Here is a 12,215-nt window from a genome sequence, read left to right as displayed (position 1 = left end):
GTATTTCATCATACATATTGATATCAGCGTTTTGCAAGCAGCAGTCTATACGTCGCCCCGTTTTTAATATTAGTTTACAGAATCATTACTGCCTTGGGAAAAAAAAACCCTCCAGGTCAAATACTGCTGCCAGGTGTCAACAAAACATTCAGAAGAAAATATTTAAAACCGTCAGATTTTGTTAATTGCTTGTGTATGTGTAGATGTGTGAGATTTCATATATGTAAGCATATATAAAATCCTAAACCCCACTCAACCTTCAAAACTGAACTACCTCTAGGTAAGAAATACAAGACCTTTTCAATAAATTTAAAGGGTTTGTTTATACCTGAGACATTTTTGCATATTGGTGTCTTTGTACCTTTACCTCTAGGTACTCACCTAAGTCCTTTGCTCTTCTCTGGGGTCTCACACAAAGCCCGTTAGAGTTAGGTGGACTCTTCCCACTAACTCCGTGGGCTTTGTCTGAGTCCTTATCTAACCCGGACGTATAAACAGAGACGTGACAGAATTAAATATATATATACCAGCAGACTGTTGCTGTACAAGCAGACAGCCTGGTTTATACAAATCCAGAGCTAGTTCACCATTCCTGGTACTTTTCACCATGTCTGATTCAAAAAATAGCTATAGTCCTTTAGAGAGGGTGATACATGTTTCTACTTGTTGGTTAAAAAAAACAGCTTTCTGAAGTATTTCTCCAGGCAATGGCTCACTGGCTAGGCATGACGTGTTGAAAATACTCTTTCTTGGCTGACCTGTTTCCTGGTTCTTGAGAAGATCAACCCATTTCTCCACCCAGCAAGCAAGGAAACCAGGAGCGGAAGAGTGGTAAGTGATGTGCCTACATTACATTAAGGTCACAGGCCAATGCAGACGGACTGAGATTTTCAAGCAAACTTAGGGAGTTTAGGAGCCCAGTTCCTCCTGAAACTCAGAGCATTTGGATGCCTAACTCCCACAGATTTGTTGGAAAGTCTCAGCTGTGCCCAGTCCAGCTGTCCGCTCTTCTTCTGCCCTGCAGATCACATGGGCCGAGTGTCGAAGCACAAGTGTTAGCAGGGACATAACCTACATAAGGCCCTTACAGAATTTCACAGTGCTATTTAATTTGGCAAATACCAAAATAAATTTAAAGGTTCCCTTTGTAACCTAAACAGTTCAGTTAAAAGAAAAAAATCCACCATGTTTCACTCCATTTTGCTTCTGGCAGGGGAGATTCCCTAGAAGTGCTTACATGCAAATATAGTGCTATCATATTTGATAACACAGCAATTAGAATTGCTGATTTTATTAAATACAGCTTAGCCAATGGAAAGATACTAGTGGAAGTGAAATAAAGTGTGCTTTTAGACACGGAATGTGATGTACTTGAAAAATCAGCAAAAACAATAGCACTATATTCATGAAAGACATCACAAAATTAATCAACTTCCAAGTAGATTAGTATACCCTTCTTATGCTGCAGAAACATTGTTTTTTGCACTCTATTTTACAGAAAAGGGTTGACTTTAGTGATGATGGTCAGCGAGGTTGCCTTTAAACAGCTGGTTTACAGGCATATGATGGGAAAAAGGAAAGCTACATTTCACTGGCAATAGGACTTCACAGTCTTTAGAAATATTTGATTTAAAATAGTGGTATGTAGCATATTTCTGCGTAAAATAAATCAACCACTTTCCCAAGTAGCAGAAATTTCCAAGCCCTGACACCTGTTGTAAATAGATAAAACGTAGTCAGTGTTTTTAAAGATGACAAGGAGGAGACACAGTGATGTTCCAGCAATCAACTCGTAGTGTGACGCGGTGACGTGATAACCATCAGATGTAAGAAACTCTACTGCTTGCATTTCCAGTTGGCTGTTCCAGGTTTCCAACTGCAGCCACTCTAAATCTCCTGTTCATTCCTACTCCTTCTCGTACCATATTCAGCGTCTAAACTGGAGGCGTTTCGGTGAGAACACCTTAGGTCCATCTGCCCCGACCCCGCTCATGCTGAAGCAAACGGTGCACACCTCTCTGACCTTCGGCGCTACGAGCGCCTTCCGACCCATCGGTGGAGTACCAAGGACACACGTTTCCCTTTCTGGAATTCAGGAGCTCTGTAGTATGACTGCCAACAGCGTTACAACTTCCACGGAGCAACTGGCACAGGGAGGCACTTATGTGACGTGTTTAAAACTTATCTTTGGTAAACACACACACACAAACTCGTAACTAATGTTTTACTTCCTGATCACAAGAGAAATCTTCACTTGCTACTGGTATATGTGAGCAGGTATCTAAAAATATGCAGGACATTGCTACTATGACATATTTTTTTCAAATGCCACTGCCAAGGATTTGTTTTAATTCACCTAAAAACAACACAGCCCTGGGTTTTTTGGCTTTTTTCCTGACTCCGTTTATTATGCATTAAAGCATCTCTGATCGATAACAATTTAACAATGGAAAGCAAGCCCCATGTGCTCAATTTTCACCTTCTTTCTCATTCTATTACTGTGTTTTTCAAGACCAATTTAATCCAAACAGTTGTATCTCTTACAACTTTCACTATCTGTGAGGCAGATCCTGGGGTCCAATGCTGCATTACTTAAGCAGCCAAATCTCTCGCTCGGATCAGTGGAAATTGTGGATACAAAAAAATGCTGAGTCTGCTCTTCGTAGGGTTGTTTCATGCTAACCACTAGTGGACAGTGCTCTGGCAAGGAGAGGGACCTCCCCTCTCTAGTTGAACCCGAAGAGTGATCAGCCCAGAGCCTGTAAAGCCGAGCTCAAACCACCCAGACAGCCCATCAATGTGTATTTTCAAAAGCTGCTGCAAATACATGTGGCTGGAACCGCATGGGTGTAACTGATGGGTGGTTTACTATAATGTGCCCAGAACGCTATCACTTCTAAAATCAGGCATTTCAACTGAGAGGTATGTTATTAGTTTAAATTTTCATTTACACTGTTTAAATGTTGCTTAAGAATTTTTTAGAACCCAGAACTTAGTGCATTTTGTTTTATAAAATTATAATAATTTATATCCTTCTCTTTTCATTGGGAAAAAAGAAATAAAGTTCAGCCCAAACACACGTGGGGATACAAATACTTCATGAATGGCAGCTGTGTCACTTGTTTTACGGTCTACTTAATGGTGACTGAGACATTGATCAACCAAATAACTTTGGCATCTTGCACAAAAATATGTCCTTAAATCAAAAGGGATGGTAAAACTTGCTTTAATGAGGCCTTTATTATGGAGAGAACTGGAAAGAGAGAGGTGTGTAAGTACTGAGGAGGTGATTGTGTTCCTAAACCATGCCGCTTTGCACTTGTATGTGAAATGGGTATGGCTGGTAGATGACAGGTGGTTGTCCGTGAGCAATGTAGTAATTGCTGAAGTTTCTGTCACTGATATACGGAGCAGGCTGATAATAGCACGTTACATTGGCCGCGTTGGGGATGATATTTTGTTCTCCGAGTACTTTTAAAGCCAGAATTGTGATCATGTTCAGCGTTTGTCTTCGTTCGTGCCCCATGAGACAGACTGTGCTCTTGTTTACAACTCCACGCAGAGTCATCAAGTAGTCATACTTGCTTTTCTCTTCCCCGATGAAGTGGTTGCGCAGGTATGACTCAATTTTCCTTTGCTGCTCAGCAACATCTGGAAAATCAATGAAGAACCTGGAGCACATGTAACGTTCCAGAGATTTAATTTCAGCCTCGTCTGCTGGCTTAAAGTCGCGAACCAGGAGATTGCTGTACTTCAGGAGCCCGCCTCCTCGGATTTCCTCCGGGTTCCTTGTGGAAATCAGTTTGTATTTTAAGTGGTTCATTGCTTCATTGAAGTTCCCATACATACTCTCGGCGATGACAGTGGGGTAAGAGTCTTCTGTCAGTTTGGAGTCTGCTGCTCTGTAAACATTCAGTATGGAGTCCAGTATGATTTGGAAGGAGTCCACGCTAAACTCAAACTGCCGTCTGAGCGAGCTGACGAACTTTAATTCTACATTCTTGCCGCTGTTGTTTGACAGCGAGATGAGACTCCAGCGATCATGGTCAGTGGAGACTTTGACCATCTTCTGCACATAAGCATCTTTCATGGTCTGAGCAGTGATTTTTTCCTTATTAACACATTTTGGCAAGAAGTCCAACAGGCAATTAAGAACTGCTTCCTTAACAACCTGGAACTCGAGCTCACTTGGAAGTTCTACCCCAAAAATGATGTCTAGGTCCTTGTAACTGGTTCCATTCTGCTTTACTAGGATGTGACTGGCCGTCGAGCCATTCAGGCGGATATCTCTAACGTTGATTCGCTTTTCAACGAGTTGCTCCTTTACCACATGGATAATATCCTTCAGCTTTACATCCAGTGTTGGAAAATTTCCTCTCCCATGAATAGGTATGACCTCAGCTAAAACTTGGTCCAGGATTTTAATCTGATCCCAGGTGAGACTACTGAACCTGTGGTCTGAGTCCTCAGTCATTGTGATGTCCGTTGAATAACTAGGGAGACACAGAAGTTGAGAGACAAATGTTAGAACTTGCTCAAACACAAGAGCGCCTGGCATTTCACTCAGTTGCACAAACGTGTATCTTCCTTCCTCGGAGCAGCGACAAAGCAGGTCGTTTTACAGAGAGACAATCCCAGTTAATGGTCTGAGTCAACCACTGCACTTGTCACAGGCTTTTAATTGAATTATAATGTCCTTGGGTTTTAATCCTGCTGAGAAATCATCGTGCTGTTGTATAATCCATGACTCAAAGCAAATGCAGTAAAGCATATAGACTTCATTTAAAACTACTGGAAGGTTAACAACATGAAAAACTTGGGGGTTATAATGAAACTCCAAATAAATTTCACTGTGAATAGCTAAAATGAGAAAAATGAGCAAATTTGTTCTTCCTGTCCTGCCTAGAAATCTCCCTCTATCTTCAGTGACTTAGTAAAAACTACGGAAAGGCCAGGAAGGTTTTACAAAAGGCAGCAATGATGCAACATGCCCATTGTTTATCTAGGCATATGCCTGGGGTGTACTTTAGTCTCTGTGGATCATCTATACACATGCATCCTTTAATACCTGTTACGGCCTAAGAACTGGATATCTGCTAATTGTTAAGCTGTTTCCACAATGTTTCTGAGGAAAACCCTTTTCCTTCTAAACCATTAACCGTGTTCCTACATTAATGTATCGGTGCTGCGAGTTATAGTTTGCAGAACTGATAAGAAAACGCCTTCCAGTCTGCACCGATACTCTAAAACTTCTCAAGAAAGCCTGGAAAGAAGCACCTGTAGAGTACATGGGATACAGCTCCGGCTCTGGAATTCCTCAGTTTAAAATTCTATCTTGTCTTCATATCATCATATTTAGCCATCAGATAGACCATAGCATGGATAATTTTACAGTGAGGGGGATAAAATGTGCAGACCTCACAATATTGGTTTTAAAATGTTTCTAATTGATCCTATGCAAACTTAATTAAATTTTTGTAATGAGAATATGAATGTTTTATTTTTAAAATTCTATTTTTATATAGCATGAATATAATCAAATACAATCATACAATTCTATAATTAGGTGTGATTACAGTGAGTAAATAAGAAGTTCATTTAAGGAACTACAAAAACCATGGTTGGGCATTAGGTGTCCAAGGTGTAATGAAAGATGAAAATCTTCATCTTACTGTCTCCTAACACTGACGTCAGTGTTACAGCGCAGAAACAGACCAATGGGCTAAAAGCCTTCCAGAATCCATGGGCATCATTTCATGCCATGTCCCTTCTTGCTGCCTTATGCTTCCTCAGTTCTTTTGAGGTAGTTAATGCTCAGAGGTTAATCAGGAAGGTTTACTGCTGACCCCTGTCATACCATTCTTCAATACTCATGGGCAGCTGCTGGTTAGACAGTTTACAGACGGAGGGGCAGATACCAAAACCAACTTTGATTACTGAAAGGAGTCGTCTTCACTCTGAGGGTGCCAGGGCATGGAACAGGCTGCCCAGAGAGGGGGTGGAGTCTCCTTCCCTGGAGACTTTCCAAAGCCCCTGGACTTGTTCCTGTGTGATCTACTCTAGGGGATCCTGCTCTGGCAGGGAGGTTGGACTAGATGGTCTCTAGAGGTCCCTTCCAGCCCCTTCCACTCTGTGACTCTGTGCATTTCTTTTTTCTGAACAAACATTCTAATTTTGCTTTCTCCTTTAACACCGCATGTGTTAGCTACGGCTTGCTTTAAAAATATTTCTGTTGGGTTTGTCCAAGATTAGTTCAGAGAGAATTCAGGGAAACTAGAAATAATTTTTAAATAATTGCAGTACAATATTTGTTACATAGCAAGGGGGTTTAGATCACTGCTGTTCAAACACTACCTAGACACCTAAAAAATACAAAAACGAAGACCACTGTATTCCTTAAATACTCCATACAAACAGGATGGGAATTATACCGACACTGAACTTCAGAAACTATTTTCCACAGAAAACCAATGAAATCCCTTTTAGGTAGATCGCTGTTTCTCAGAAGGCAGCAAGCGGCACCCCTGCCCAGGCAAAGCGGTGTCTGCCAGCCGGGCTGATGTAAAGCCGGAGTTTGGAGGGGCTGAAGAGAAGTGACTGGAGATGTGAAACTTGGGTGGTGTTGAGGTGTGATCTCAAACGGCTCAGTGAGTCACCAGCCGTGTGAAAGAAGTGACTTTCGGCTGTCTGCCAACATTGCAAACGTACTACTGAAACATCGAGAGATGTTTCTGCAGACAGATGGCTAAACCCTATTTTTTCAGCTAAAGCCCAAGAATAAAAATAATGTCAAATTATACTGAGCAATAACACTACTGGAAAATCTACACTGTTGTTTCTTAATTAGTAGTGACTACATATGTATATTGTCATTTATTTTCCTTCCCTCACCTTCAGATTCCACATTCTGGAATATCTTAGTAATTTCAAGTAACTTGTGAACTGACAAATGGCTAGGTAATACAACAGAGCTATTTTTCACATACTTCTACTAGAGCTGCAGCTCACAAATAAGTTAACTGAAAGCATATGTAATTTCAAGCGCCTTGCTGGTCTCATTTGAAAAACGGGACTAACCGTATGTTTGAAGTTAAACACATGCTTTCAAAGTTGGCCAGATCAGGACCAATGCTGGGTGTTTAATTGCCGCTGAATTGATAGTGTGAGGGTGTTGGATTCAGCCCTCTAGTTCTGGAACAACCATGTAGTTCCTGGCGTTGTTTACATAGCAAATAACTCCATATACATAACATGCAAATATATATATGTATGCAGACATCCTCAGAAATACACACATTCCTGCAGGCATTTAGAAGATATGACATTTGAACCAAAAGGGAGAAATTGCCACCCAGAGCACTGACTATTTCACACGCTTATGACTTTACCATTAGCTATTTACTATTATGAGTCTATGCTTATTCCTTTATTACCACAAACAATGATTATGAAAAATTTCAATCCATCCTTCATAGCCTTTATGACATCCCAGTACACGTTCATCATAAAAAAACAGCTGTTACGGAATTTTGGAAGTAGCACAGTGAGAAGGAGCGAGAAGGTTGGGAAGAGAGGTTTTTATATAAACTTTTTTCTGCCATGTTTGTCATCTGTGTTATTGATACGTCGCATTATGGTCGTCCAGATCTGATGACCTCCTAGCAAACTTACAGTTGTCAGAACTGTTGTATAAGCAGTGGGGTTTGTTATGTGATTTGCCTGATACTGCAAAACTTGGAGAGAGCTTTTCAAGGTTAATGCTGTGACGTAAAAGGGCTTAGAGACGGGAATGTTGAAATTCAATTCCCTTTTTTAGCAGAGGGACCCTCTTCCAACACTTTTTGAAAGTCAGAAGATGGAAGTCCCCCTAAATAAGCTTAGAAATCCTTCCTTCATTGCTACATGGTTTTAGTTATTTTATATTTTATTGCAATATGCTAAGATTATAAAATTACAGGAAAAGGTAATGTCTCAGTATATACCTTTTGTGTTGAAGAGTTGTACCTCAAAATGTCATTTCTCTAAAGTGATTCCTGGAGAATCTGGTGATGCTTTGTGAGTTCAGAGCCTCAACATTAATATCTGAGAAATGTCTTATGATAAACAGTAAGGATGCTGTGCTGAAATTATGCCTTCAACTTTGACAAGTAAGGAAAATGTCCTAGGAAAAACCAGGAATTAAGTTGTCAAGAACATAATTAATTTACAGATACACCCCAATAAACTTCTTTAAAAATTATTTACTAATTCGCTTCCTGTTTGCAACCCAGTACATAATCCTACACTTTCCTAGAAGGACTTTCTCTTGTTCTTTTCCTTAATCTTCTCTAGCATCATGAAAAATTTCCAGGTAATTTTATAGTCACTGGGAACCTAATTTCTTAAAGCAGTGGCAAATTTATTTACTGAGGCGCTCAGGCTAACATCAGGAGTTATTATTAATGAAAATGAGCCCCAGTTACAATAAATCAGCAGCAGTATTGTGCTATAATTAGTCAAAGCATTGTGTAAAACGAGAGATCAAGGGATGAAGGGAAGGCAACTCACTGCACGTGAGGGCAGTGGTCAGACAAAGCCAAACACAAGCAAGTGCTGGGTTTGGGTTGGCTAATGGGATAAGATGCTGAAAAGTCGCTTCGTTTTTTGGAAACTGGTGATGTTTTCAATGGAGAGTGATCCCTGGAGGCAGTGGTATCTCACTGCCATTTGCCAGCAGCAGTGTTACGCCATTTAGGGTAGCCACATATGTGACACAGACTTTGAGAGCTCCTACTCACTGCCAGCCACAGTCCCAGCCTTCCCTAGGTCTGCCCTGCTGCAGTGTCAAACGTGGGTTTGGTTTTACAATGATGATGAAAGATTTAGTTAACCACCTCTTAGCACTCTGCCATACACCAGCTTCATCCACAAAAAAAAAAAAAAAAAAGCAGATCTGCCTTTAGAGCTGAGTGAAGAAAATCTGCCATGATATCTTTCATGTTCCACACAACCTTCCTAGAAACAGGTACTTACAATCTAGAGGGCAGCCTCATCAAATTTAGCTCACATTTTACCCGTAAATGTTTAAGATTCTCTTTTTATACGCTCTATAATGTTACTTCAGTTTGCAATGTGCTGGCATTCCCAAGCAGAATACATCTGAAAGAGTTTTCGTGCAGCTGTGTTAGCTCGATTCTCTCGGCTTTGCTTTTTTCTGCTCCTGCATTTGTCTGTTTTACAATTACACGTAATACTTTAATGCTACAAGTCGCTCTACTCGGTTTGCACTTGAAGTCGGTTGCGAAGGGACCTGGTACAGATCAAGCAGAATGTCTTGTCGGCTGGCGCAGCAGACCTGCTTTTGGGGGTTACCCCAGAGATGCGCAAAGTACTACTGCAATCCTCCCCTTGGCTCTCTCCATCGGTTTTGCTGCACACCCATTATATGCATCACTAACCATTTCCATGATATCTTTCTGAAGCTTTATTTTGATTCAACGCTGCATTTCTCTATTAAGTATTTTGCACGCTCACTGACTTAAGGACTGCAGCTGGCATTAGCTCTGAAGGCAAGAATGTCAAATGTAGAAGGAGTCCCAGTCATAATTTAAACACGTATGAGACAAGTAGAAGCGGTAAAGCATCTGGGGCATCCTAAATGGGGACATATTTAAACCAGTTTGACAGCGTTTTTCATGAGTTTTTCCTTCCATTAATGTTAACACATGCAGTGAAGATGCCGTTTATTTATCCTGTTATCAGGAGATAACGCATGATCTGCCATAAGTTTTCAGTACAGTTACCATCTAGTTAACCTGAAATAACAAATAATAACTCAAGGCCATATGCTCTTCTCCTGTGAGATAAGGTTACATGGTGTGCAAAATACACCTCAGCAGCAAGCGGTTTTCTCGGACTGTGTCATGGAGTATCACCTTCAAGGGCAAAACAAGTAAGGACAAAAGAAAGCAAAGACACTGCTAACAAAAATGTGTCCTACCTTTCCTCCTACACAACCCAAGGAGTAGGAAAAAGCCACAGAGTGATGTATCAGCCTGCACTGCCCCTTCTCCCAAACGAAGACGATTTGCAGAGCTGGACAACCCAGGCGCAGCTGCGCTCTGCTATAGCACAAAGCTGGGAAGAGGAACTGAGTAGCCTACACCTCTGCTGGAACATTACAGGATACTGGCTTGATGAGCTGGCAGTTCTCAGGAGGGACAAAATAACTAAAGAGTTTAATTTGGGCAACCAGAATGAATACATAATCCATGTTATGTCATCCTGGAGATTTGGGTTCTTTTGGATGTCGAATTTTTCCATCATGACTCACGGTAAACTCGTTCTTAGCTGCATGTGGATCCCCTCACAGGGCAACATTTGCAAGGCCAGATACATTACGCCTTCGTATCAGTTCCACAACACACCAGGTTCCTTCTTACACGGCCTCCAGGTTCAAACAAACAAAGTCCCTGTAAATAGCACGGCAGAAGGCACAGCCACTCTTCTCATGTGCTCTAAAATACCTTAATAGCTTAAAAAAAAAAAATATGTGATATGCAATATTTGGTCTGCTGGGGCTGTGGTCATCACTGAGAAGTTACTGTTTCAGGTAAAGATGATTTGTACCACTGAATGCATACTAGGGACTAACTCCTGAATAACATTTCCGGAGAGAATGCAAAATCCCGCAGACTTACCGTGGCTGGACGATTGGCAAGCATGTATTTCAGCGGAGTTAATAGGATGACTCACTGGATCCTTTGGTAAAAATATGAATTGTCATCTTGTCGCTGACAAAAACACAAACCTCCTAGGGAAAGCTGCAGGAAAAAAAAACCACAACAAACAATAGCGTCCATTTTGAGATAAATGTTAACTACCAGTCACCTGCTGTACATAATAAATCATGCATTACAACTTGGCAGTCCTGCCGTCATAACAATAGCCTTTTAAGTTGGAAATGATAAGGCAAAAGCAGTGGAAAGGCACAGAAGTGCTTATAAAGACTCTGGGTTTCAGGTCGTACTTAATCCTCTGCACAGATATTAACAAACTTGCTATTTTCTCTATGGGATTTTGAATAAGAATTAATATTATTAATAGACATGCAAATTAGCAGGGACACAGTGGAATCATAGAAAAACCAGAACTAATAACAATGCAGCAAAATTAAATATTATGAATAGTGACTTCATATTCTTTCTAAAAATGTGTGCAGATGACGGGAAGGTCTTGTTTGCTGACAGACTAGGTTGTTGGTCCATTTACAGCAGCCCAGGATTCAGCCTGTTGCTGGAGGGCCCATTGGCTGGCTATTCAGGAATTACACCTATTCTTGTAAATGTTTGTATGTTATCATAAAGGCATTTTTTAATATTTGTTTCTCATTTCAAAGACCTGCTGACAGCTAGGTAGCCTTTTCTAGGCTTTCCTTCAAAGACCTCCATTCCAGCACCCCACCCTACAAAGTTCACAAGACCTACACAAGGTTTCTTAACCATCCCGAGTAGGGCCCTGTCCACTGTATGATTTCATATACATGTAAATTTACTCCTTGTTGCTGAGCTGCGTTCCACCATCTCAACTTTCATGCTTAAAGTATATATGCTACTGAGTAAAGGTAGCTCTGCACGTATGATTTGAACGTAAATATATGCATAACCGGCAGGAAAACCTGCAATGATAGCCTAGAGATGTATGGACTGTGTTATTCATTTTATTAAGAATATTATAGATGTTTCCTCTCAGTCAGATTTTTATCACTGAATATGCAGTTTTACTGCTGCCAGAAGCCCAGTACGTGCTTTCCTCACTCTGTGCCCTGCAGTGCCAGGACCCATCTGCAGCTTTCTTTCGCTTTCCAACTCATGATGGGCTACTAATTGAATGAATGCATGTTGCCCGGCTAGCTCCCCTAATCCACGCAGCCATGGCTGGTGTTTGCAGCTGGTAGTACAGGGTTAAGCCTGGCAAGGGCTCAGCCCTGGTTAGCCTGAAAGTCAGAAGCCAGTTATGTCTTCAATGTCAAGGAAAATAGGTTCTGGACAGCTTAGATAAAGGAGTCTCAGCATGCAGAGTCTGGCCTCCTGGAGGAAAAGTCAGACAAACAGATAATCAGTTACATAAAAGAAACCAGCATCATTGAGTCTTTTTAACAATGAACAATTGCTATTTCTTTCTGTGCGAGGGTGGAAGGTTTCATGGATGTACGATATCCATTAATGGATATATTA

The 12,215-nt window shown here is 41.0% G+C and overlaps 1 protein-coding gene across 1 annotated transcript; it reads right to left on the bottom strand.

The window, feature by feature from the left end:
• Positions 1–3,225: 3,225 nt before the first annotated feature.
• LOC104505371 (protein FAM46C-like) lies at positions 3,226–10,772 on the bottom strand. Its single transcript, XM_010150273.1, has 2 exons — positions 10,680–10,772; positions 3,226–4,493 (listed from the first exon to the last, which is right to left on the bottom strand). The coding sequence occupies exon 2, from the start codon at positions 4,472–4,474 to the stop codon at positions 3,299–3,301; it is 1,176 nt and encodes a 391-aa protein (XP_010148575.1). The 5' UTR covers positions 4,475–4,493; positions 10,680–10,772; the 3' UTR covers positions 3,226–3,298.
• Positions 10,773–12,215: the final 1,443 nt, after the last annotated feature.

This window comes from Eurypyga helias, unplaced genomic scaffold (genome assembly GCF_000690775.1).
Source record: "Eurypyga helias isolate BGI_N326 unplaced genomic scaffold, ASM69077v1 scaffold27434, whole genome shotgun sequence".
Taxonomy (NCBI): Eukaryota; Metazoa; Chordata; class Aves; order Eurypygiformes; family Eurypygidae; genus Eurypyga; species Eurypyga helias.
The sequence above is the reverse complement of the archived record's forward strand: the minus strand, read 5'-3'. Positions and strand labels throughout refer to the sequence as shown.